The 27656-nt window shown below is 40.2% G+C and overlaps 1 protein-coding gene across 9 annotated transcripts in view; it reads left to right on the top strand.

Moving 5' to 3' along the window:
* Positions 1-27656, top strand: part of MED12L (mediator complex subunit 12L) — a 326631-nt gene that overhangs the window by 7200 nt on the left and 291775 nt on the right. For all 9 annotated transcript variants that reach the window (XM_005286934.5, XM_005286931.4, XM_042853666.2 and 6 more), the window contains exons 2-4: positions 11650-11754; positions 17067-17258; positions 20173-20332. In XM_005286934.5, the coding sequence (XP_005286991.1) occupies positions 11650-11754; positions 17067-17258; positions 20173-20332 (457 nt within the window). The remainder of the gene's footprint in view (positions 1-11649; positions 11755-17066; positions 17259-20172; positions 20333-27656) is intronic.

Genomic DNA, 27656 nt, shown 5'->3' with positions numbered 1-27656 from the left:
TAATGAGACATTATACATGCTTATCAGCGAAGACATCTGCTTTTTCAGTAATGTCTGTTACCGTACAAATGCCTACAGAGAATATAAAGATAGCATTACAGATGGAGCTGAACATGTGCAGCTCTGACTCATTCACCTGTCCTTACTGGTACATACTCTGGATTTAATTCCAAATTTTTTTTGTTTCATTTTGAAATTTTATCATCTCAATTTTGTTTTCATTCATAGACTGGAAAAATAAACACAGAAGCTGATCATAACAGCTTGTATACTGTTAATTTTTTATATAGAGCATTTCTAAAATGTTTAATAGTAATCCAGTAAGTCTGAAAATGCAATCCAGGTTTAACTTCAGTGTACTAGTCTTTGTCCATGATGAATTTGTTAGCAAATGACAGAAATGGGTTGCTATTCACATTTTATATGAGAGAGAGAGAGAAAATACCTGAAATAATAATAAAAAACTCTTCCCCAGGTCACAAATGGTTTTGCAGTTGTATGGCTCAAAATGTGATTTTTTTTTAAAATTGACAGCTCAAAGTATTGTCTAATCACACCTAATATTTTAAGGGGGTGGGGGTGGGGAGTGGGGGAGAGCGCCTCAAATTACCCATTTTAAAATAAAGGTTGGTATGTGAAGGTTTGAAAGACAATCTAAATGTGTATTCTCAGACCCGAACCTTCCTTTAGATATGCGGTTTATACGTGTGTATTTGTGCTGATATAGTTTATAGGAAAATACCCAGATACATGAGGTAGATGCTAGTTGAAGTGAGTGGAAAGACTCCCATTGACTTCTGTGGTCTTTGGATCAGGCTCTTAATATTATGCTGTAATCTTAATTCCCATGATCGAGGAGCTGTTGTCTTTCTGATATAGAACTCTCAAATTTGATGTGTACTAAAATTCATCCTTGTACATCTCAAAAACAGCTTGTGTGTGTGTGTGTGTGTGTGTGTGTGTGAGAGAGAGAGAGAGAGACACACACACGTGGCTACTTTCTCTTGATTTATGCTTTATCTCTTCAAAGAGGTTTACAAATGTTAACTAATCCTCATAGCAACTGTGTGTGGTAGGTAGTTAAGTGTTCCTGTTTTACAGAGAGGATGAGAGTCTGGCACTGGCTATACCTGGCACTGGCTGGTGCCTTGTGTTGAGTTGCATTCTACAACCCTGGGCAGAATCAGCCCTAAATGCTTTATACAAGGTCACTAGGGAGTCAATGTGATTTGAACACGAGTTCCTGGCATACAGTCCCATTTCATAACCACTATAAATCACAGCTTCATACTAACTCATTTCTAACCTCTTGTAGTTGCTTTGTGTGGTGTCATCAATGAAATAACATGTTACAGCATGTTAGCACTGTCTGCTGTGTTTATCTCCTAAGTCCAACTAATAGCACTAATTCCTTCATAGGTGTTGGTAGATGACCACACCTCTGTTTGAAATCCCATCAAACAAATGGAAATAAATTGTGTTAGGAATGTTTCAAGATGGCATGTTGAATTAACCAGTCATGCATTTGTACGTACCCACACACCCACACCCACACACACACACCCACACACCCTAACAGCAACTTCTGCAAATGAAAATATAGCCAATCTAATGGACACTTTTTTTATTACAAAATTAAATGTGCATATTCCTAAAACATATAACAAATGTATTTTGCACTTTAGTGATACATTTCGTACATGTTTATAGTTAAGGATCAGTCAGGATTTTCATGATACAGTGGCTCAGGTCACTGTCTCCTATGGGGAAAACTAACAGGTGAGAGGCATGGGAGCCAGAGAGGAGGAGAACTCCCCCCAACATCTCTATGCTGTAAATTGACAAAGTTCAAGCTATGTCAAATCTCATGCAACAGTGCTTTGAAGAGGTGTTGAAGTATCCTGAGGCTGTGTGTTGCTCTGTGCCACTCAAAGCATCATCGGAGCAATGCATCATGGACTGCGAATAATGTGTTGTCTTTCTTGTAATATTGTACTGAAGAAAAAAGGTGGAAATGTAAAATGCTTAAAATTACCCTTCCCCCTCCCCACCCTCTCCCCCCCCCCCCCAAAAAAACCCAACCAACCCACCAGACTTGATAATTCACATAAGGAAGGGAGTCCAGAGTTTAATATGGAAAGTATTTATTGTAGCTGTACTGTAAATAGTGGCAAAACAAATGCCTGTTAGTCCTGGATTATGCATTTGAGCCTTCACAGCAAGGGTGGTGACAGAAACTCAATCTTCCTTTTCCAGAAACACAGACTACTACCACTTCAGCTTAAGAGAAACTTCCTTAGCTCTTAGACATATAGATAGAGCACTGCGCAGATACAAATTTGTATCCGCATCTGATTTGTGATCCACAAAAATGGTCTGGATATCCGCATCCATGGATGTAAAGCAGATATCTGTAGGGCTCTAGATACAAAATTTGTATCTGCATCTGATCTTCAATCTGCAAAAATGGTCTGCGGATTTGCAGGGCTCTACATATAGGACCTATGAGACACAATTTAGTAATTCTGATTCTGTCCAGTTGAGGGCAGTGTCCTACATACATGAGCCAGTTCATTAGTTTCCTTTTACACCTGTTGTACTTAGATTGCAGAGGGCCACACAACAGTGGCTGAATGTGAATACTATATATGATGCAATATATATATCTAGACACACAAGAATGAGTAAAGAACATTATTTTGCATTTCCTTTCTTTTGTTGGTTTAAGTTGGTCCCCTTTAAATTAGTCCTCTGAAGGATTCTCTCAGGTTAAAAATTGTTTTTAAAAATCCCTTGTTTTTAATAACACTATTAAACTGAAATAATTTTAAATCTAATTTACCATTCACCGGTTCTGCTGTCTGTTTACTTCACACACTTCATTTAGCTTGGATGTCAAAATACACTGGGCAGTCCCCATTTTATTTTTCCCTGTAATTTTCTAGTCATTTACTTTCTGATTCTCCTTCACTAGCCCAATGATGCAGCAACTGAGTGATAAACATTACTGGAGAATGCTGAAATCTGAAGAGACTCTTTTGCAACGAATTAAAAACAAATTCATATACAACTGTACAGTCTGAAGTACCCGCCAGTGATCCTTTAACATTGTTTGAACATAATTATTTATGGTGTATTTGATTCATACATGTATTCTCTCTGGATTCAAAAACACTAATTGAAGTAGGCCTGTCATGTACCCTAGGAGCACCCCAATGCCAGTTGGCAAGGGGGTCCCTGGTACATAACAGTAAAACTCAGCTGGCCTGACCAGCTCAATGCACCTCATATGTTGTTGTCATGGAAGGTATCATATACAAACTGGTAACATGCTGGTCCTGAAAATCATTGCATGCTGTATATATGGGGCTTGTACAAAGAGTTGTAAATGTGTGCTGGAATTCTGCTAAAATGTGTTTGGCAAGCAATGCATAAACCCAGTCTGCCCTAGAAAAAGGAATATGTATTTGCTTGTCTGACCTGCCTGGTTGTCAGGAAGAGACAATGAAGGTACGTATAAGGTAAAATAAAGCTAACAAACAGGGGAGAAGACCGTATGGTGTTTACACCCCAGCAGGAGAGAGAAGTTTTGTCTGGCCATACTTTTCAAAGAATATATTTCAAAGGTTTACTGGCCTATAAAAAGGTGGGGAGAGAACACTTATTTTATCTTTCACCCATGGAATCAAAGAAACCAAGTGCTTTGAGCTCTGTGTGTTGGGTCCTGGCTAAAGACCGGGCCAGCTATGCTGGAAGAATGACTGTGGTGAGAAAAACTTCTTTGAACAGAAGACTCTAGTTTTGTTGATATTTAATCATAGAAGTGTATTTTTAGTTTGTTTGTAACCATTTCTATCCTTATTCCTTATACTTGGTGTCATTTAAAACTATGTCCTTTTGTTAATAAACTTGCTTTACAGCATTTTGAGTTGATTTATGGTAAAAGTAATTGAAGTGGAGGGTTTAACCCCAGTTAGGTTAATAAACTACTTTGTACTGTCTCTTTAAAGGAGCAGTAAGGTTTTGTGGGTGCTACCATAAGAGGGGCTAAGCACTGCAGAGAAAGACATATCTGAGGTACTCGGGAATTGGAGCTCCCTGATTTTTACTGGCTAGGCAAGGTTTGGACTGGTAGAGTCCTGAAGTTTGCTGGCAAGACAAGGGAGATAACACATAGCTTAGCAGCAGCAAAGCTTGCACTTGCTGAGACTCAGAGGGGTAACACACTGGCTCACAGTTCTGGGAAACCCAGCATATCATCATGCTAATATTCTGAAGGCTCTTTTGACTGCACTTGGTAGGTGTTGCAAGACTCTACCATACAATGTCAATGGCAGTATATGAGGAGTGTAATAATGAAGGACAGAAATAAGTTCAGGGCCTGACTTTTTCTCAGAGGTGTGGAACAGCTGCAACTTCCATTCAAACCTTGGAAGGTGAGGATGCTCTGCACCTCTGAACATCAGCATTCTAATGTATTATTACTATCACTATTACATTTTGAAAAGGATGTTTGAATGTCTCACCTTTATAAATGCTCAGCTACTATGGTGATGAATGTTCTGATTGCAAAAATGGATCTTAAAAATGCTCTGTAAAGCAATTAAGATTTAATAAAATTTGAGCTCAGCTACTCTGATAACTATTTAAAACTACAAAACAGGTTTAAATCTTGATTGGGTTTGCTTGGGGACACTGCTTGACATATTGAAAGCAGGCTTGACGTCCCTTCAAGAGCCTGCAGAATCCAGTGCAGTGTGCCACAGTGTGTCTCCTCATAAGTGACAGCGCTGTGCGGCATCCCTGCATTTGTTGCTTGGAGATGGCTTGATTTTCAAGCTAAACCAAGTGATGGCATGCTCGACCTTTGTACATTTAGTTGTGTACAATTTAGGATTGTCTACACAGAGAAAAGCCTCAGTAGCTGGTGTGCACTAGCTGTGTGGACATTCTTACTGTGCACTGAGTGCCTTTGGGTGCATTAGTTGGGGTGTGGGAGGGAGTGTGGTGTGCAGGAAGGGGCTCAGAGTAAGAGGGGGCGGAGGAGGGGTGTGGGGTATATGAGGGGGCTTGGCAAGAGGTTGGGGTGCAGGAGGGGGTACGGAGTGCGGGAGGGGGCTCAGGGCAGGGGTGCAAGGAGGGGGCTCAGGGCAGGGGGTTGAGGTGTGGGGTGCAGGAGGGGTTCAGGGGTTTGGGCTCTGGCCCAGTGCCTCTTACCTGAAGCGGCCCTGGGGTGGCAGTGGGACCCCAAAGCGGCCCTGGGGTGGCAGTGGGACCCCGAAGCAGCAGTGGGGCCCCGAAGCGGCCGGCACCATGTCACTGCGGCCCCTCGCCTGCGGGTACTTCCCCCGAAACTCCCATTGGCCACAGTTCCCCCCGTTCCTGGCCAATGGGAGCTGCGGGGTGTGTGCGCGTGTGCGCGCCTGCAGGCGAGGGCCGCGCACAGAGCCCTCTGTCCCCCCACCCCCCACTCCCTTCAGGGGCTGCAGGGATGTGGTGCTGGCTGCTTCTGGGAGCGGCGTGGGGCCCGTGCCGCCACGGGGGTGGCAATCCCGTGGGCCGGATCTAAAGCCCTGACACGTCGGATCCAACCCGCGGTCTGTAGTTTGCCTACCCCTGGTTTAATTGGAGGTGTACTAATCTAAACTGCTTGAGGGCACTAAGCAGTGTCTATACAGGGTGTTTGTGCAGGGTAACAAGTGCACTGCAATTTCACATGCTAGTTTTCTGCACGCTAACTTCCCTGTGTGGACAAGTCCTAAATTTTTTACTGATGTTACATAACCAATTTGCTTTGCATTTTTTATAACAAAGTTGTACTTTTAGGATCTGATCCTGCACCATTAAAGGAATTGATCTCTCTTTGACATTAACAAGAGTCAGATATAGTTCTTATTTCTTAATTTTTTTTAACCTTCCCAGTATGATGGGTGTTGGGTGATATGAATGTGATTGGTTGAATTAAACTAGTGTGATATATTTGAATCTTTCTAATGGTATCTGGTACCTGGATTAATTGACCTCTGTTCTTGGTATGTTAAACTTCAATTATTAAAATCAAAAGCTGATTGGGAAGAAGTTAATATAAAAGCAAAACCACTCCTCTGAAGCCCCACTTAGATCTAAATTTGTTTGAGGCATGGATTCATTTAAAGTTCTTGTAAGTGAATGGTTGTTAGGGGGCCAAGTAAAGTCAAACCGAAGAACTACAGTATTTATGGTACCACTTAACCTTCAAGTCATGCTATGGGCCAACAGTATGTATGATGTTGGAACACAATGTCACTTACGGACAGTTTAAAAAAAAAAAAAAGCAGAACTAAAATAAAAAGACAAACAGCAAAACCTTTTGAGGTCATCTATGCAGTGAGTAGTAATAGTAACAAATATATTATTTTTCTTTTCAGCTTACTTTGTTTATTTGTTTGCTTAGAATTAGGGCTGTTGATTAATCGCAGGTAACTCACACAATTATCTCAAAAAAATTAATCACGATTAAAAATATTAATTGCAATTAATCACAATTTTACTCGCACTGTTAAACAATAGAATACCAATTGAAATTTTTAAAATGTTTTTGGATGTTTTTCTACATTTTCAAATATATTAATTTCAATTACAACACAGAATACAAAGTGTACAGTGATCACTTTATATTATTTTTATTACAGATATTTGCAATGTACAAATGATAAACAAAAGTAATAGTATTTTTCAATTCACCTTGTACAAGTACCATAATGCAATCTCTTTATTGTGAAAGTGCAACTTTCAAATGTAGTTTTGTTGTTGTTATGTAACTGGAGTCAAAAACAAAACGATGTAAAACTTTAGAACCTACAAGTCTACTCAGTCCTACTTCTTATTCAGCCAATCACTAGGACAAACAAGTTTGTTTACATTTAGGGGAGATAATGCTGCCGGCTTCTTATTTACAATGTCACCGGAAGATGAGAACAGGCATTTGCATGGCACTTTTGTAGCTGGCATTGCAAGGTATTTACGTGCCAGATATGTTAAACATCCATATACCCGTTCATGCTTCATTCCAGAGGACATACTTCCATGTTGATGATGCTCATTTAAAAAAAAAATGTGTTAATTAAATTTGTGACTGAACTCCTGTTCTGTTTTACCCGCATTCTGCCATATATTTCATGTTATAACAGTCTCGGATGTTGGCCCAGCACATGATCATTTTAAGAACACTTTCACAGCAGATTTGACATAATGAAAAGAAGGTACCAATGTGAGATTTCTCGACCCAAGGTTTAAGAATCTGAAGAACCTTTCAAAATCTGAGAGGGACAAGGTGTGGAGCATGCTTTCAGAAGTCTTAAAAGAGCAACACTGTGATGCAGAAACTACGGAACCCGAACCACCAAAAAAGAAAATCAACCTTCTGCTGGTGGCATCTGACTCAGATGATTAAAGTGAACATGTGTTGGTCTGCACTGCTTTGTGTCATTATCGAGCAGCACCTGTCATCAGCATGGATGAATGTCTTCTGGAATGGTGGTTGAAGCATGAAGGGACATATGAATCTTAAGCGCATCTGGCATGTAAATATCTTGCTACAACAGTGCCATGCGAACACCTATTCTCACTTTCTGGTGACACTGTAAACAAGAAGCGGGCAGCATTATCTCCTGCAAATGTAAACAAACTTGTTTGTCTGACTGGCTGAACAAGAAGTAGGACTGAGGGGACTTGAAGGCTCTAAAGTTTTACAGTGCTTTATTTTTGAATGCAGTTATTTTTTGTATGTAATTCTACATTTGTAAGTTCAACTTTCATGATACAATGCATGAGGTGAATTGAAAAATGCAATTTTTGTTTTTTACAGCACAAATATTTGTAAGAAAAAATAGTGAGCACTGTACATTTTGTATTGTGTTGTAATTGAAATCAATATATTTGAAAATGTAGAAAACATCCAAAAATATTTAAATAAATGGTATTCTATTATGCTTAACAGTGCGATTAATCACGATTAATTTTTTTAATCGCATGCTTAATCGTGATTAATTTTTTAATCGCTTGGCAGCCCTATTTAGAATCCTTTTATCACTTTGATCTCTTGGTTGGTCTAATTTTCAAGGCTGTCTTGGGGATAGTGTAGGTGGGAGGAGTGTTTTAGCACTTTGTTGTCCTCATTTAAAATTCAGATTAGTGTTTCTGGCTGACTTCATAAACCCTGCAGAGTGCTCAGAATTCTCTTAAATTCAAAAATATTGTAGTGAATAATTCCTATGTTATCTTTCAGACTTCCCAGAAATACTCAAAAGCTCTGCTCCTTGTTGAGGATAACAGAATAAACCAAAAGGGGAGTTTCTAGGCCAAACTCCTTTTGGAAGACTGTTTTGCCAAAAAAGATTATAGTCCATATTTAAAAAAAAAAAAAAATCTTCTGGCACAGTATTTGTTTAGTTTTGGTGAAGTTCAGGGAGTTGGAGGAGACTGTTAGAGCTGGTCTTAATTGGCAAGTTACACCCCCAACCTGTAAAGACCTAGGTATGTACATGCGATTAGTTCCCCTGAACTCAATGGGATTACTCATGCTTTTTGAGTTCTCATTGTCCCATTAATAGGGCTGTGCACTTGTTTAATGTAAACACAGGCATAAATCTCTGTAGGATCAAGTCACTGTCAAAACTTTATACTAGCGATAATCACTTACTTTTGCAATAGGAGTATTATTGTAACACTCCAGAAGAAGTAGGTTGAACTGCAAAAGGGGCACCATTGCTTCATTGTAGCAGTTTATTCTGGCTGTTTCAGTATATGTAGTAAAGATCTGTTTGTCAGTTGTGGTTTCAGCCACCAAGCTGAAATGGTTGCATAGAAAGTTTCAGCAAAGCAAAATATGGTACAGACCATTTCTCTTTGTACCTGTCATAAATCAGATGCTGTTTTTGCTCTCTGCTCTTGGGGCAGGACTACCTTGGATGGTGTTCTTAAACCTTGCCACAGATCTCAAGTCTGAATGAAGCTGCCCCTGTAATGCAGTGGGAACACATTTTTACCTTTGCTCTCTGAACTGCACTGGTTTCCTGTTTGTTTCTGGGAGCAATTCGAGATGTTGATTCTAATCTGTAAAGTTCTTCTTTCTGTATGACACCATGTCTCTCTCTGCACCATCAGAACACATGAGATGCTGACAGCTCCTAGATATGTGATCTTAAGGGCTGGAGCAGAGGGTCCCCAGCTGTGGGAGCGCTCTGCTTTGGGCACTCCAAGAGAGCTTTCAAATTCACTGATTTTTTGTTTTTTTTTTCAGAAGGCCATGCAAGACACAATTTTTAGTCCAGATCTACTCTGGTTATTGATCATCCCTATGATATTTATAATGGCTTGTTAAAGCAGCAGGGCTGCTTGTGCTTTCTGTTGCGAACAGTTTCATTTGTTCTTTGTTAACTTGCGTCATGTGCCCAGCTGCCACAGCACAAGTGCATAAAAATATAGAAATGTCATCCCTTCTGTTTCCTACAGCTTTAGCTGAAAGCCTTCAGGTTTCTAATCCAAAAATAATATAGAGTTCTGGGTGGTTCTTAGTGTCCTCTGAAATGTGTCTTGTGCTCTTTGGATGGTGTAACATTTAAATACCTTCTGAAAGCTCGTGGTCATTGAGCATTGTGGGGTGCATTCAAGTAAGTGCCAGAATTACCTCAGGAGTTTAGCCATGCCGTTGCACTTGGATATGTGAAGTCCACAACTTTTGATGTCCGTGCCCCTCTACCAGTACTACAGAAAAGAGACTGGGAGGCAAGGACCAGATGTATAGCTCCATTTAGTAAAGAGAAGTAAACCTAACTCTTGCCCCTCCTCCTTAAAAATATGGAGCCATCTTTGGAGAGGTGGGATAAATGCTACTGGTTCTTCAGATGTGAGTCTTGAAGGGTCTAAACTGGACGTAGAACAACTTTGTTATGGGATTTCCCTTTTACGGGCCACACTAAATACGTCTTTGAAGAAGGGAGTGGGGAAGTAGATGGAAAGATTAAATTTGTGTGTGTAGTAAGACCATGTTTGGCTTTAACAGTACACTGGAGAACTTCTTTATGAAGACCATGTCATTTTAGAAAATGGCCCTTGAAGTGCAGCCAAGAGCAGTGAGACCTATAGTAGGGTCATCTGCTGAGTAAGTGCTGATAATGGAAGTCAGTGATAGTGATGACAGCTTAAATATTTAAGTTCGGTCATTCTCCTAAGATGATGCATTTGGGAAAAATATATATGTAAACCTGTTTGTGTATAGAGAAATTTTAGTGCCTCACATAAAGGGCTTTGTATGGGGAAACAGTGTTGGAGCTGATTGGAACACAGGCAGGCCATGGATTCCTTTTGCATTTCACTCCCCACCAAAAGAAAACCAAACCAATAACAACAACAAAAGGTTGCAGATCAGTACAGTTCATTGGCTGTAATGCTGAATACAACCTGTGTGTAACAGACAGGCTGGAGCCTGGCACCTCTATCTCCAGGTCTCAGTAGATATTCTGTGAGTTACGGTTTTTGGAGGGAGTGTGTGACTGTTGAGAGCAAGGCCTGCTGGGAATGGGGAAGCAGAATATAAAAGGCAGGTGACCAGGTCTTATTTGCCAGTGTGGAGAGAGACTTGCTAAGAACAGCATGCTGATGAGATTCTCCAGGGACTGGGGGCCAGCAAGCAAGATTCCCAGTAAGGGGCCATGCTAAAGCCCGTGGAGAGAGATGGGCCAGTGTAGGAAGTGGGTTACAGAGAATTATGCATGGAGTGGGCAGTTTTTTTGCTGCTGTAAGATGTTAGGGGCTGGAGCCTCTGATTAGAGGATGGCACAGGCTTCCCTGTGATGCTGCCTGACAGCAGTAGTGTACTGGCACCATGGCAGTCAAGGGGCGAAGAGGCTGTTGTGATACCACTGAAGCAGAGGGGGAAATTCCAGACTTGTCCAGACAGGTTTTCCTTTGGGTCTTTGTTTACCCCAAAAGGGAACGATTTTCAGTTGGGTCAGAGCATCAAACTACCTTAGCAGTAAAGGCAAGTAGAGGCATAGATGGAGGAAACAGAGGCAGGGGTCCACCTAGCCTTGCATGTACCCCATAATGGGGGTTTGTGGCTAGCGGATCTATCCAGTTCCTGGACCTGGATTGATATGTGTAGTCAAGTCCTGCCACTCTTTTGGCTAACCAGAGCTTGCCCTGCTGCAGAATTCAGCCCTATGGCATACAGAGGGCTGTGGAGTCAAACTCTTCTCCTTCTGTGCTTCCCGTCCTCCCCTCTCCCAAATAGTAGAACCATATTGGTGTGTGCGTGTGTGTGCGCGCGCGCGCGTGTGTGCCTGACATGCAGATACTTGGATGATTTGATCTCCAGGCAATTTCTGTTCTTCCTTCTTTCTTCTTTTTATAGGAACCCTCCTGCTCCAACAAAAATACAGACAGGTTTGAGCTGAAGCCTGGAAATCTGGAATGAATTGCATACTGTCATTCTTTTTCTCTAAAATTGTATGAAAAGGGAAGATTTGCAGAGAATACACAGTCCATGTGCAAAATATACAGTGTGACACACCAAGACTTGCTTTTATAAAAATATGTTGATGCAAATGATCAAATTTTAAAAAACTAAATTTAATTCTTTGTAACTTAACAAAAATATGCTCTTTGCAGGATGAACTTACTGCAGTGAATGTAAAGCAGGGTTTCAATAATCAACCAGCCTTCTCTGGAGATGAGCATGGATCTGCTAGAAATATTGTCATTAATGCCTCAAAGGTAAGGCAATGTTTTTTAGTTTGCTGGAGTACTGATTTACAAACGTGTGTGTATTTTACCGTTTAAGTTACTTTTTTTGGAGGATGGGGGGAGGGAAAGTTGTCTACAATTTGTAAGTCAACAGTGGTGTTTTTTGTTTCAGATTGTTCTACCCTAAAGTCTTAATATTTGTAGATCAAGATTGGATGTTTGTCTAGAAGGTATGCCCTAGGAATTATTTTCAGGAAGTTCTGTGGTCTGTGCTATACAGACATCAGAATAGAAGATCACAATGGTTCCTTCTGGTCTAAGAATCTGAGTATTGAAGTTAATTATAAACCTAGTGTATGAATGTTGAGAGTAAATTCCAGTTCTTCAGCTGGTTGCTGTACTGGCCGTCAGATGATGATAATAGGGTTGTAAGTAATAACCAGCATGGATTTGTCAAGAACAAATCAGGCCAAACCAATCTAACTCTTTGACCGGGTTACTGGCCTAGTGGATAGGAGGGAATCTTTAGATGTGATAATCTTGATTTTAGTAAATCTTTTGACGTAATCTCATAAGTAAATTAGGGAAATGTGGCCTAGATGAAAGTACTATAAGGTGGGTCCAAACTGGTTGAAAGACCGTACTCAGAGTAATTATGAATGGATCGCTTTCAAACTGGGGGGATGTATCTAGTGGAGTTGCACAGGGGTCTGTTCTAGACCCGATACTATTCAATATTTTCATTGATGACTTGGATAATGGGGCATGCACGGGGAGAGAGCAAACAGGGCCATGCTCCCCCCGCCCCCAATAATCGGCAGGGCCACAGAACTCCCCCTGTCCTCGGGGCTGCGGCAGGGAGAGCAAGCTCCTGGCTGTGGCGGGGGCACAGAATGTGACCCTCCAAAAGCGATCAAATTCCTGCAGGCTCCTCTGCTTATATTTGCAGATGACCCCAAGTTGGGAGAAGTTGCTAGCACTTTGGAGGACAGGATTAGAATTCAAAATGACCTTAACAAATTGGAGAATTGGTCTGAAATCAACAAGATGAAGTTCCTTAAAGACAAGTGCAAAGTACTACACTTAGGAAGGAAAAATCAATGTAGAACTACAAAATGGGGAATAACTGGCTAGGTGTCAGGCAGTACTGCTGAAAAGGATCTGAAGATTATAGTGGATCACAAATGGAATATGTGTCAACAGAATGATGCAGTTTTGAAAAAAACTAATATCATTCTGGCGTGTATGAACAGGAGTATTGTATGTAAAACATGGGATGCAATTGTCTTGCTCTGTTTGGCACTGGTGCAGCCTCAGCTGCAGTACCAGGGCCGGCTCCAGCTTTTCTGCTGCCCCAAGCGGCAAAAAAGAAAAAAAAGAAAAGAAAAAAAGGCGAGCGGCAGCACTTCAGTGGCAGCTCAATTGCAGGTCCCCCCTCTCTTCCTCTTCGGTGGCAATTCGGTGCCAGCTCAAAGAGGAAGAGAGGGAATGAGGGACCCGCCGCTGAAGACCCCTTTGAATTGGCCGCCCCAAGCACCTGCTTCTGAAGCTGGTGCCTGGAGCCGGCCCTGTGCAGTATTATGTCCAGTTCTGGGCGCCACACTTTAGGAAAGATATGGACAAACTGGAGAGAGTCCAGAAGAAAGATACTGAAATGATAAAAGGCTTAGAAAACCTGGTGTATGAGGAAAAGTTAGAAAAACTGGACTCCTTTAGTCTTAAGAAAAGACTAGATGTGGGGGTGGGGAGAACATAACAATCTTCAGATATGTTAAGGACTACTATAAAGAGGACTCTGATCAATTTTTCTCCATGTCCACTGAAGTTAGGACTAGAATAATCAGTTTAATTTGCAGCAAGGAAGATTTAGGTTAGATATAAAGAAAAGCATTTGAATAGGCTTCCAAGGGAGGCTCTCAAGTTCCCATCATTGGAGGTTTTTAAGAACAGGTTAGACAAACACCTGTTTGTCAGGGATGGTCTATGTAAATTTGTTCTTGCCTTAGCACAGAGAGCTGGACTAGATAACTTTTCTTGGTCCCTTACAGCCCTCTATGTGGAAAAAAGGGTACTTAAAAACTGAGTACTGTATACTTGACATAATACCAGATTGTAACATTTCAGTCTGAAAAAGGTAATTACTTTTTGTTTCCAGTCTTACGTTTTCATGGTTTATAAAGGCAATAATGACTTTCTTTCCTTGTAGGTAATCATTGCTGGTATAAAGACACCTGCCTTGTGGTGGGCCCTTAACTATTCCAGCTGTTTACTTACTGCCAGGAAATACCTTCCCCATCAGCCATTGTTGCGTGTTTGATTTTATTCAAATGAACATTTTTTTAAAAATGTAGTTTTGAATTGTATTTACTGAAACTTCACATACTTGCTTAACTTTCTTCATAAAAATGTATCATTTTACTGAGCTTTACAGTACTTTATTAGTAAAACTCTTCTAACATGATCATTACAGCTGATAACTCAAATTATTTTTTGAAAACAAGGTTTTTTGAAGGAAACAGAGAATTTCTTTTTTTCCTCCTCTGTTCTCCTCCCCACTCCACCACTGGGAAAGGAGGTGGGGGGAAGGAATTTATTTATTTATTGACTGAAAACCTGAAGTTTCAAGCAAAATGGAAAAAAACTTTATTGCATTTGTAATTTTTAATAGAAAACACTTCTCTTCAGAGCTGGTTGGAAAAGTGATTTTATTGTGATAATAAGTAATCAACTGTTTTGTACACAGAGGACATGTAGCTGTTATTTGGGGAAGCATAAATATCAAAATATATTTGCCAATTTATTCTTTTAAAATATTAAAAGATGCATATACAAATTGTTTCTATTGACAAAATACTAGAGCATTTGTGCTACATTCTTGTGGCTTTCGTATCCTCTAGAACTGCTACCTGCAGACACTTGCTTTGTCATTTAACTTTTAATTAGTCTTGAATTGAATAATATTGTGTTGTGATGAGATCTTAACTATTCAAAAATACAAACTTAAAAAAAAAAAGTTCTGAGGAAATGCTCATAGCTGTTAAAACTGTTTTATTCTACATGACTTAAAATATGTTCAATGTCTATTTTAAAGCCTTTCTGCTGAAATTAAAACTTAACCAACTGGAAACATTCTCCATGAAGATTAAAAAGCCCCCCTCAAAATGGTTTTAAAGTATCCATCTATAATAGCTTATGTTGCAATGAAATACTTGTTTTAAGATGTAAATAAATTTGGATAACTTTTTTTTCTTTATCCCATCTTTGTTTTTCCTGCTGTTGGTAGGACAGTCAATTTTGGTTGCACGTATTCCTTGAGGTTTCGTCACGACATCTTTAATTAAAGATGAATCTTTAATTCCTGGAGACTGCAGGACAATCCTGGAGGGTGGGCAACCCTAGCTGTTGGTTGAACCTGAAATTGCTGAAATACTGTAAAAGGCAATTCCCTCGAGCATTTTTGGCTGAGAAATAGGGCTGTCGATTAATAGCAGTTAACTCACGTGATTAACTCGAATTAATCACAATTTAAAAATTATTCGCGATTAATCGCACCGCTAAACAATGAAATACCAATTGATATTTATTAAATACTTTTGGATGTTTTTCTACATTTTCAAATATATTGATTTCTATTACAACACAGACTACAAAGTGTACACTGCTCACTTTATATTATTTTTTATTACAAATATTTGCAATGTAAAAATGATAAACAAAACAAATAGTATTTTTCAATTCACCTCATACTAGTACTGTAGTGCAATCTCTTTATCGTGAAAGCGTAACTTACAAAGGTAGGTGTTTTTTTTTTTTTTTGTTACATAACTGCACTCAAAAACAAAACAATGTAAAACTTTAGAACAGTGGTTCTCAAACTTTTGTACTGGTGACCCCTTTCACATAGCAAGCCTCTGAGTGCAACTCCCCTTATAAATTAAAAACACTTTTAAATATATTTAACACCATTATAAATGCTGGAGGCAAAGCGGGGTATGGGTGGAGGCTGACAGCTCGCAATCCACCATGTAATAACCTTGTGACCTCGTGAGGGGTCCAGACCCCCAGTTTGAGAACCCTGCTTTAGAGCCTACAAGTCAACTCAGTCCTACTTCTTGTTCAGCCAATTGCTAAGACAAACAAGTTTGTTTACATTTAGTGGAGATACTGCTGCCTGCTTCTTATTTACGTCACCGGAAAATGAGAACAGGTATTTGCATGTCACTTTTGTAGCCGGTATTGCAAGGTATTTACGTGCCAGATATGCTAAACATTCGTATGCCCCTTCATGCTCTGGCCACCATTCCAGAGGACATACTTCCATGCTGATGATGCTCATTTAAAAAAGGTTTGAGAGCCTGGGTGGGAGGGAGGGGGAGACTCCGAGTGGCCGCGGCGTGGGCGCCGCTTCTCCCCCTCCCTCCCAGACTCTCAAGCCTGGGACGGAGGGGGAGCAGCGGCGCGCGAAACGGCCGCTCGGGATCTCCTCCTCCCTCTCAGGTTTGAGAGCCTGGGAGGGAGGGGGAGACCCCGAGCCGCTGCGGCGCGCGAAACAGCTGATTCGCGCGCCGTGGCAGCAGCAGCGGAGGTGAGCTAGGGCGGCCGGGGCACATTTTTAGGGGCGGCATTCTGGCGCCGGCCATGCCGCCCCTAAAAATGTGCTGCCCCAAGCACCAGCTTGTTTTGCTGGTGCCTAGAGCCAGCCCTGGTTGTAACAGTGTCCACGTGGGATGTTACTGTGTGGTAAGCTGGTGTGTGGGGGAGGGACATGCACATGCCCTCACTCATAACGTGCTATAATGATGAAAAATCGAGGAACAATGAGAAATGTTAAAGTAGTTATTTTAGACTTGTATTATGGTCTCAATCCAGCAAATGATTTAAGCACACTTTTAACTTTAAACACGCGAGGAGTCCCGTTAAAATGTAATGATTCATGTACTTAATGTTTAGGAGAATTTTCAGTTCTTTCCTGGAATGAGCCTAAATTGGGGAGAATGTTCTGTTGGAGAGACATGGAAGTATGAGTTATAGTGTAATCATTGGAAGTATGATGTCCACTGCATTTTTTTTTTAACTTTATCAGGCATCTTCAAGAGCCTTTTTGTTTACTGCTTGGCTCTATTGGCCCTTCTTTCCTATGACTAGTAATGGTGCTCTGGTACTTAGCATCAGGAAACTCCAACTCCGAGCTCCAGGGAATTAAAGTGTAAGCTCATTAAACTGATAGCTTAGACTAGAGTGATGACTACCTCTATTCAAATGGAAATCCTGTGTGTGTTAATGTATAATAGATGCTTACTTATTGTGTTGTCTTATATTTGTGTTTTTTGTTTTTCCACCAGATTGGCGCTTATTTTAGCAGCATATTAGCAGAAAAGCTAAAACTTAATACTTTCCAGGACACAGGAAAGAAAAAACCACAAGTAAATGCCAAAGATAATTATTGGCTGGTTACTGCTCGCTCTCAGAGTGCAATTCACAACTGGTTCACAGATTTAGCAGGAAATAAACCACTGACTACTTTAGCAAAAAAGGTATAAACAGATTTTCACTCCCCTTCTTTTTTTAATGTTCCTTGGATTTTACAGAGTTGGAGTATTTATGTAATACTTTATTTATATTTATATTAACCAATGCATATTTCTGCATTTATTATTAAAAAGTGACTTGATCTCATTCTGATCACAATGCAGGCTTTCTATAAATCATTGTGCAGTAAGGGTGTAGATGGATATGGACTCCTCTATATACATCACGTGGGGGAAATGCTTTTTTCTCTGTCCTGAGATGAACAGTAATGGGAAAATTGGCATATTTTATAATTGGGGTCCCCACTATGTCAATATGATTTTGCCACTGACTTCAGTGGGAGTAGGAGGATGCTTTGAAATGTTTATTCTTGTCTTTGTATCTTCTTCTTCAAAAGAAAAGAGGCTAGATTCCCAAACACTGTCTAAACTGTGAAGTTCTTTGTGCAAACTGCCTTACTTCTCTTTGGCTATAGTTAACCTTGGGTAACCAGGTTCTCTGTGTATACACTTTATTTAGATGTTTTCTGTCTCAATGCAAGAATTCTCCTCTACAAAAATTTCTCAGAACAAAGTAGGAAAGTGTTGGAGGTTGATGCAGTATTGAGAGAAACACCTTGCTTTTACTCCAATCCTCTTGAATGCCCTTTACATTGACACCAATACATCCTTACTATCTCTTGTAAATTTTTTTCCTTTCACCATTCTTATTCCTAAGATCTTGCTCAGGTTTGATAGCAGCATGCTTCCAACAGCTCAAGGATGGGGGAAGACATCTTGCTTCTTTTCAGGTTTCTTTCAAATAGCATGACATGTCTGGAAAAAAATTAGTGTAAAATTAGGAAAAAATTCTACCTAACTCTGATCAGTTAGGAATATTGAGACAATCAAGACAAACGTCAGTCTGGCAATGGAAATCTTAGACTGTGCTTGAGATGGAAACTGGAACCAAAATAACTAAATTGGTGTCATTAATTATTTTGGTGTAAATCTATCTGTGACAATCTTATTGTGGAATAAGAGTGCCCTATGAATTTAAGTTACATTGAAATATGGTACTCTTATTCCACAATAAGATTGTGCACAGAGAGACCTGAACAGAGATAAATAAAGCGGTGAGTTATACCAAGTTTTGGTTCTGGTTTCTGTGTTTCCAAGGCCTACGACTAAAATGAATAGCGTAGGAATATATACCATCCAGTGCCAGGAGTGAGTGTTTTATAATAAGAGCTATCAACCAATAAGGTTCATTTCTTAACTTAAAAAAATGTTAATCTCAGAAGTGGTGATACTGAAAGGATCCTTTAGACTATATTCTTGCTTCTTAGTAAGTGGCCAGGACACTTACATGTCTGAATAGCTGGGATAATTGACCTGCCAATAACACCACAAAGGAATGCTAACACTGTCATGTGTCTAGTAACACAGAGTGGACCAACCACTGCTGCTGAGATACTGTATGAAAAAATTCTACCAGTCAATGTCAAAGCTCATAAAAGCAGCCATTATTATACCAGGGACAGCAAGCTGAGCTTTCATGCCTTACTCCACATTACGAAGAACAGGAGTACTTGTGGCACCTTGGAGACTAACAAATTTATTTGAGCATAAGCTTTCATGGGCTACAGCCCACTTCATTGGATGCATGCAGTGGAAAACACAGTAGGAAGATATACATATATACACACACACATACACAGAGAGAGAACATGAAACAATGGGTGTTACCATACACACTTTCATGTTCACACATATATATATATATAAGGCCAACTTTTTGCCTGAGCTACACCGATGTAAAAGTCACTTGAGATTGCATGGGTGTAACTGAACAGAATTTGGCCTACTATAGTAAAGGAAAGAGAGAGAGAGACACACACACATGTGTTTCAACTTCTAAAATTGGGGACAATAGTGTTTTAAGACACTTTAAGCCAGGAAATTTAAAATAGAAGTCCTCATTGGAATAACACAGTGCAGTGTATGTGTGAGGGGAAATGGTAAAAGCATTAAAGTTCAGCAACAGAGCAAAGACAAGGAAATAGTCATCTGACGTGTGAGCTGGGAAGGGAGTGTCCAGTGATGCCTGGATCTGTTTTAGTATATTTGTGGTGCTAGGCTGAAGACATGAAGTAATTCTAGAATGCTAACTAAGCACTGCAGTGTTGCATTATTTTCCTACTGTTTAAGGTAATCTAGCTCAGTAGTTTGAGCATTGGCCTGCTAAACCCAGGGTTGTGAGTTCAATCCTTGAGGGGGCCATTTAGGGATCTGGGGCAAAAATCTGTCTGGGGATTGGTCCTGCTTTGAGCAGGCGGTTGGACTCGATGACCTCCTGAGGTCCCTACCAACCCTGATATTCTATGATATATATATATATATATATATATATATATATATATATATAATATAACACACACACACAGAACATGAAAGTGTGTATGGTAACACCCATTGTTTCATGTTCTCTCTCTCTGTGTGTGTGTGTGTGTGTGTGTGTGTATATGTATATCTTCCTACTGTGTTTTCCACTGCATGCATCCAATGAAGTGGGCTGTAGCCCATGAAAGCTTATGCTCAAATAAATTTGTTAGTCTCCAAGGTGCCACAAGTACTCCTGTTCTTTTTGCTGGTACAGACTAACACGGCTGCTACTCTGAATCCACAGTATGAGTTGTTTTGAAAAAAAGTGTTAAATGGATATGTTTTCCTCCTTAGATATTGCTTCAAAATGCATTATAAAATTATTCCAAATATATGCAAAAAGTTAGATGATCTCCTGAGTTTATGGATTAACATAAAATTCCTTCTGAAGTATATTTTAGAATTAAATAGTCAAAGTCTATAGAAACCCAAGCTGGTTTCCTTACAACTTGTTATATTGGATTTGCTATAGTATTTATTTTCTGTTTCATTCCAGGTTCCTATTCTCAGTAAAAAGGAGGATGTCTTTGCTTATTTAGCAAAATATTCTGTGCCACTACTGCGAGCAGCATGGCTGATCAAGATGACATGTGCCTACTATGCTGCTGTTTCTGAAGCTAAAATTAAAAAACGTCAGGCTACTGATCCAAATATTGGTAAATGAACAAGAATTCTAATGTCTAACTGCACTGTAATAATTGAATGGAACTGTTCCTTTTGTTCAGTGTTCTGGTGTTGCTAGGAAAGCATGTAGCAAAGAATCATTTATTAGTAGGAGTCTTACTTTTTTTCAATTAGGATTTCTATTCCCCTGTCCCGCACTCCTCCCCAAATCGTCAAATAATACAAAGCGCTATAAGATATAAAATATTGCCCCATACAATTACCCCTCCACCTGTCAAATCAAATCCCAAATCTCTAATCACTTTATTGAAAAGAATATACTGTATCTTAATCATCAGCTGCTGACATTCATCCCAGTGTAGAGAGCTCACCTAGGGGTCTATGGCCATTCAAGTTCCTCTTATTATGAAGTTAAAGGCTTAAATGGCCAGAGGTCCTTTTATGCTAGGATGAATGTCATCCTGGAGTGAATTGAATTGTTACTCTGAAAAGCCTGAAATGAAATTTGAAAGTTTATATTTTAGGCATAATTATATTTAAATGATTGTGGGAGTACTTTTCATTTCACCAATGGGGGCTGAATGCTACCTTCTGGCACCAACCAGGAGTACTGGGCCAAGTACGGAATGTACCATGTATGTGAACATGAAAATCTAAAGAGCTTTCAAGAACCGTGACAATGGCATGCTCTTTCAAGAGCAATGGGGAATTTATGTCTTCCTGCTGAACTCCAACTTGAAAACATATTTGCAGGCTGTTCAAGGCTGGAGAGTTTACATTTCATGTCAGATTTTATGTATGTACAGACAGGGTTGGCTGCCTGATCCAGATCTGACCTGTATGTCTTTCTCAGTGTTGTCAGAATAGCTTAGTGTGAGCTCGCTGGGGCAGGGAATGTCTTCTCCCTTCCTTGTGTGTACAGTGCCTACCAGAATGGTGCTGCTGATTGTGGTTCCTAGGCACTACCAGAACATAAATAATAATTGGAACAAGCCTGCTCCTGGGGGAAATAGCCATATATCAGATTAGAAAAATGGCATAAGTCATTAGCATGGTCCATCTCGTTCCCGCTACCCATTTTCCATTTCCTCTGGGACAAGCCCACTATTCCCACTGCGGATCTCTCGCTTCTGTAATCTAGCACTATGTCCCTTACCTAAATCCTCCCTCTCTAGCTTCTTCCTGCCACTCTTCCTTGTTTGCGGGTTTGTACTAATTGATTATTTGTATTATGGTAACATCTAGAAACCCCAATCAAGAATCAGGGCTGTGTTGTGCTAGGCATTGTGCCAGCCAAATGGCAAATAAAAAGACAGTCCCAACCCCAACCTAGGTATGAGACAGGACAAAATACAGTAGAACCTCAGAGTTATGAACTAACTAGTCAACCAAACATCTCATTTGGAACCGGAAGAGCACAATCAGGCAGCAGCAGAGACAAAAAAGAAAAAGAAAGGAGGGGGAAAAAAAAGCAGATACTGTACAATACTGTAAAGTCCTAAAAATAAATAAATGGAAAGTTAAAATTTTTTTTTGACAAGATAAGGGAACTGTTTCAGTGCTTCTTTCATTTAAATTAAGATGGTTTAAAGCAGCATTTTTCTTCTGCATAGTGAAGTTTCAAAGCTGTATTAAGTCAATGTTCAGTTGTAAACTTTTGAAAGGACAACCATAACATTTTGTTCAGAGTGACAAACAACCTCCATTCCCAAGGTGTTCATAACTCTGAGGTTCTACTGTAAATGGGCGAAAAATTAGGGTTACCATATTTCAGCAAGCAAAAAAGAGGACGGGAGGAGCCCCGCCCTAGCCCCGCCCCTCCCACTTCCCGCCCCCCCAGAACCCCCAACCCTCCCCCCATTCCTTGTCCCCTGACTGCCCCCTCCTGGGACCCCTGCCCCTAACTGCCCCCCAGGACTCCACTCCCTATCTAAGCCTCCCTGCCTCTTGTCCCCTGACTGCCCCAACCCTTATCCACACCCCCACCCCCAGACAGACCCCTGGGACTCCCACGCCCCATCCAACCACTCCCCACCCCCTGACAGCCCCCCCCAGAACTCCCAACCCATCTAAACCCCTCTGCTCCCTGTCCCCTGACTGCTCCAATCCCTCTCCGCACTCCTGCCCCCTGACAGCCCCCCCCAGAACTCCCAACCCATCTAAACCCCTCTGCTCCCTGTCCCCTGACTGCTCCAATCCCTCTCCCCACTCCTGCCCCCTGACAGCTCCCCCCCAGAACTCCCAGCCCCCCACCCCCCCGCTCCTTGTCCCCTGACTGCCCCCTCCTGGGACCCCTGCTCCTAACTGCCCTCCAGAACCCCACCCCCTATTTATGTACAGGCGTGACTACCTGCCCTTTCCTGGTTACTATACGCGGCCAGTCCGCATCCACATCCAGTAGTTAAAATAAATAAATAAATAAACTAATGATTTAAATTGGAATTTCATCCATTAATAAGTATTTATTATATAGTTAAAACCATTCTATTGAAGGGCAGATATTAAATAACACTAAATATGTTAATGTTCAAAACAATATTAAAAATTTGAAAATTTAGAGCATGGAAACCAAAATAGCTAAAATTTAGTTTTGGCAAGATACACGGAATGGAAACTCCGGGATCTTTACCTGTCACTGAATATAGCCATCATACCAATAGTGGAATATAAAACAAGTCTACATATACTCTCCTTAAAATTTTTACTTCTGTCCATTCCCAATAATTGTAACAAATCATTATTACCTTCACTCCACTTGCCACGTGCCCCAAGCACAAAACCAAAGAAGTGGATATTTTTACCTCCCGTTAAGTTTTTAATTTCTTCCTCTAACTCAAGATAATAAGCCACCTTCTCACTGTGGGCTTGTTCCAAACTTCCGGCATTATCCTCCCATCGCACTGTAACATCAACCACCACTGCTGTATCTCCTTTTATAAATATAATATCCGGCTTTCTTAACTCACCCTTACTATTTCTCAAATGGGGCTCTATCATTGCCTTCCACCCTAATTTACCAACCTTATCCACAACTGCAGACACTACTCTATTATGCCTTTTTATCCTAGCATTCTTAGTCTTATAACATTGTCCTGAGATATGGGGAACAGTCTCCCGCACTTTACCGCACCATCTACAAAGAGCATTCACACCTCCTCTTCCTCTTGCTAATGTCTCCCTAGTAGGATAAATATTTGCCCTAAGCTGCAATGCTGCGATATACGCTGACGATTTAACTTTACTAGAGTTTCTAAAAATCGAATTACTAATTAAATCATTTTTAAAATATTTTATCCCTATTCCCTGACATCTCAGTTCCGACCATCTTAAAAATTCCTCTTCCCTCCATTTCTTGGGATGAGATGTTACTGCACTAAATGACAATATTTTATCCACAAGATTTTCTCCTGCATATAGATAAGATAGGTCCATCCAATCATCTCTCGAGACAATATGTCTCCTCCATTTACGAATTAACATATTTGGGATTTGCACACTAAACTTAGTGAGAGCTAAACCACCATCCCTACCTCTAGAATAAAATATCCCATCTGTGGTACACTGAGGTAAATGTAAAATCTCTTTAACTATTTTTCTAACTAACACATCAAGATCGTCTAAAAGATTAAAAGGGGGTTCTATTAAAAGAAGATTATAAAATAGCTTCGGTAAGATGTATGTCTGTAAAATTAATATTTTTTGGGCCGGTTTTAATGGGGCCTTAATTAAATTCTCACTCCAATCTTTCAATTTTTCTTTAAGTACCGGTCCCCCTACACCTATCCAGGGATCTATTCTAGCCCCTAAATATTTTTCAAAATCCCCTGGTTGAACATATTCAATCTTCTCTGACCCTATCTGCCAATTATCCTTAGGATTAACTACATAGGTTTTATGTTTAGTTAAAATATGAAAGCCTTTCGTTTTCTTCACATTAACAGAGAGATTAGTATTTTTACAAAACTCCTCTAAGATACCCAAATTTTTGATCATTCCTTTATATGAGCTACTTAAAATTGCCACATCATCGGCAAAAGCCAATGACGTGACACTATTACCCTTAACATAAAAACCACTTCCTTCTACTTCTAATCTAGTTAAAAGGGGATCCATAGCAATATTAAACAAAATTGGGGACAACGGGTCACCCTGCTTGACCCCCCTCCTAATTAAAATAGACTCAGTAGCTTCATCACCCACCCATACCCTAGTTGTGCAATTATCATAAAGGTCCCTAATAATATCTATAAAATATTCATCTATACCAAATCTTCTCAACCCGGCTATTATATGTCCGTGTCCCACAGAATCAAATGCTTTAGCCAAATCTACGAACACTATTGCAATTTCATTCCCATTTCGTTTAGCCCCTTTAATCAAATTATCTAATATAGCAATATTTTCCTCACACCCAGGGGCGGATATAAACCCTTTTTGTCTACTACATATCTTAACTGTTTCCACCAGTCTTTTTGCTAATATTTTGGTATAGATTCTAATCCAAACTGACCCAATTGTCAATGGTCTCCAAGATGTTAACTTCTTCATTTCCTCCTCATCTTGTGTCTTTGGTATTAAAATCGTTCTATTTTTCTTAAATTCATCTGGTACCTGTCTATTTAGAAACCATATATTAAAAATTTTTGTAAGTATTAAGGAGTCTAAATTAAAAATATCCCACAAATTGCTCACTTTTACTTTATCTGGGCCAGGAGCACTATCTTTTCTTATTTCTGTTAAAGCTATTCTAATCTCATCCACAGAGATCGGACTCATTAATATATCATTATCCGCATTCTCTGTGGATGATGGCCACCCTATCATATTACCATGTCCAATTGTTCCCAAAATATTTACATAGTATTCCTCAATTTCTTTCATAGGGATAGCACACTTAGCCTTATCTGGCTCTCCCATTATAATGCGAGTCAATCTTCTTCTATCCTTATCAAATAATTGTTGATAGAATTTATACTTAGCTTTCTTTGTAGCATATCTCCTAATTGCATTAAATTGCTTCCTTCTCCCCTCCTTTCTAATCTTCCCTTTTCCTTTATTCCTCAACTCTATTTGACTTTCATTTCTAGGGTCCTGTCCCTCTACTAATGAATAACATAATTTTTCCAACATTGCCCATCCGAGAGCTTTTGTTAAATCCTCCTTTAATAATCCTTCAATTTCCCCTAAACTATTTATTATTTCTCTTCCCTCCCTACTTTGTTTTCCCCGTTTACATATTTTCTCCACTAAATCCACTTCTGGATGTCCTTTTAGTGGGAAAATCCTCTCTCTTGGGGGCGGAATTTCTAATATATTTACTCTAATGTCCTCTACCTCAGTCACTTCCTCCCTATCTCCTGTTACCACTAACTTCTTCTTTGCTAATTCTCGTCTTTTATCTGATATTTGTTTATTCGTTTTGGTCCTCATCTCGCTCTCAATACATTTATTTATATTCCTTTTCCCAATATATTTCCTTTCCAACTGTATAAGCTGCGCAACCTCATCTTTAGTCCATATACGAGATCTAGTCGATCCCTCTTTGATCTTACTTTTAGCAGCCATATCTTCTTTTCTTTGCTCATTCCTCACAGCAGGGTGTCTATGTCTACAGTGTTGGCTCAATCCAGATCTAGTATGAAAACCAAGCCCACAGACCGAGCACGTATGGCTCTTCATTGGGGTATCCGCCTTCTTGGGTATGCACTTGGGGTAGTGGCAAGCTATATTATGATATTGAGAAGATTTTCCACATTTACTACATACAACTCGTATGGCTTTACTTTTATGAACCACATTAATGTGTTTGGCCCATTTACCAAATGTTGGTAATATCTGGGGACATATTGGACAATTAAAACTATCAACGGGATACTCTAAATAAAAAACCCCATCCTTCCACGAACTACTTTCTAATATATTTATATTACTACCAATACTGTTAGGATCCTTATTACGATCCCTATTAAAATCAGTACTTGATTCCCTAACATATGGATCATCAAATGTACTTAAATACTTAAAATCTGGATTAAAACTGTCCATAGTTAAATCATTAAAAGTGTCCCTTGTAAAAACCATCGGTAAGATAGATAAAATCTCCTCACCATGATCATCACAAACATTCTCCTCTACCTCCTCTCCATGCTCCACTGGGAGGACTTGATTCTCACTCTCATTCTCATGAGACTTCATTATAGTCCACACCATTTTATCCATTGGTCCAGCGACCCTGATCACACCCCTAATATATTTAACACTGTCAGCCAGGGCATCAAAGCCAACAGCGGGGGCGTTATTAACCCGGTCCAGCGCCAATCCGGTATAAAAATATAAATTACTTTTTTCCATAGCTAAAAGATTTACCCTTCTCAGGGGGAAACTAACCCTTTCCAGGGGGAAACTAACCCGTACCTGGGGGAAACTTACCCTTTCCAGGGGGAAACTAACCCGTGCCTGGGGGAGGCTACCCTTACCAGGGGGGCATCCATGTGGCACCATATGGGGCTGCCCAACCCCATCCCACACCCCACTAAATGTGGGATGTGGGTTCGTCCTCCGCAATCCGCCTGGCTATCCAAGCCAGTTACCGACTCTCACCACGAGGAGGTAGCGGTTGGACTTGCAATCCAGAGGCTTTCCTCAAAGAGGGGTCCCAAACAGCATAATGTCGAGCTCTAACGGGCATGTGAGAAAAGGCTCAGATCTTGGTAGGGGTTGCCCCTATTGACCGGGCTCACGCCCACCCCCACCTCACCGATAACCCATTCTCTCACTACCCTCAGGCAATGTTTCCGTCCAAGCCCGACAGCTGAGAGGGTCCAGAGACGCATGGAGAGCCATTTTGATATGCTCTAATAGTTTTCATAGTGCTTTTTTGGGATAATCTATATAACTCACTCTTGGCTTTGGCAGTCTCTTACTAATACATCCATACTAAACTTATGCTGATCAAACTTTTGTACCACACAAATATGTTGTTTTGGTATCTTCTACAAGTGTGCTCTGAGAAAAGTTCAGGACAAAAATGTATCCTTGTCCTCAATACACATCACAAATCATCGAGAGAAGTACAAGAGCTGGTCTTGTGTCTCAAGAGATGAAAGGCTTGTACATTAACCCACTGTGCCAGCCAGTGAGGCACAAGTAAATGTGGATTTACTGGCAAGATGAGTTTTCAGGTTGCATTTATATCTTATTAGATAGAAATTGGGTCTTTGGAGGACAGTCTACTAAGGGATCATAAATATTTGAGTTTAATTATAACGAGAGTATTCTGCAAGCCCACATTTTCCTCTGAGAACCTTAATTTTATGTCTGTCTTTGGAAATGGGGCTGATTATCAGCTTACCATAT

The sequence above is a fragment of the Chrysemys picta genome, chromosome 9 (assembly GCF_011386835.1).
Source record: "Chrysemys picta bellii isolate R12L10 chromosome 9, ASM1138683v2, whole genome shotgun sequence".
NCBI classification, from domain to species: Eukaryota; Metazoa; Chordata; order Testudines; family Emydidae; genus Chrysemys; species Chrysemys picta.
This window is presented reverse-complemented; position numbering and strand designations above follow the sequence as displayed.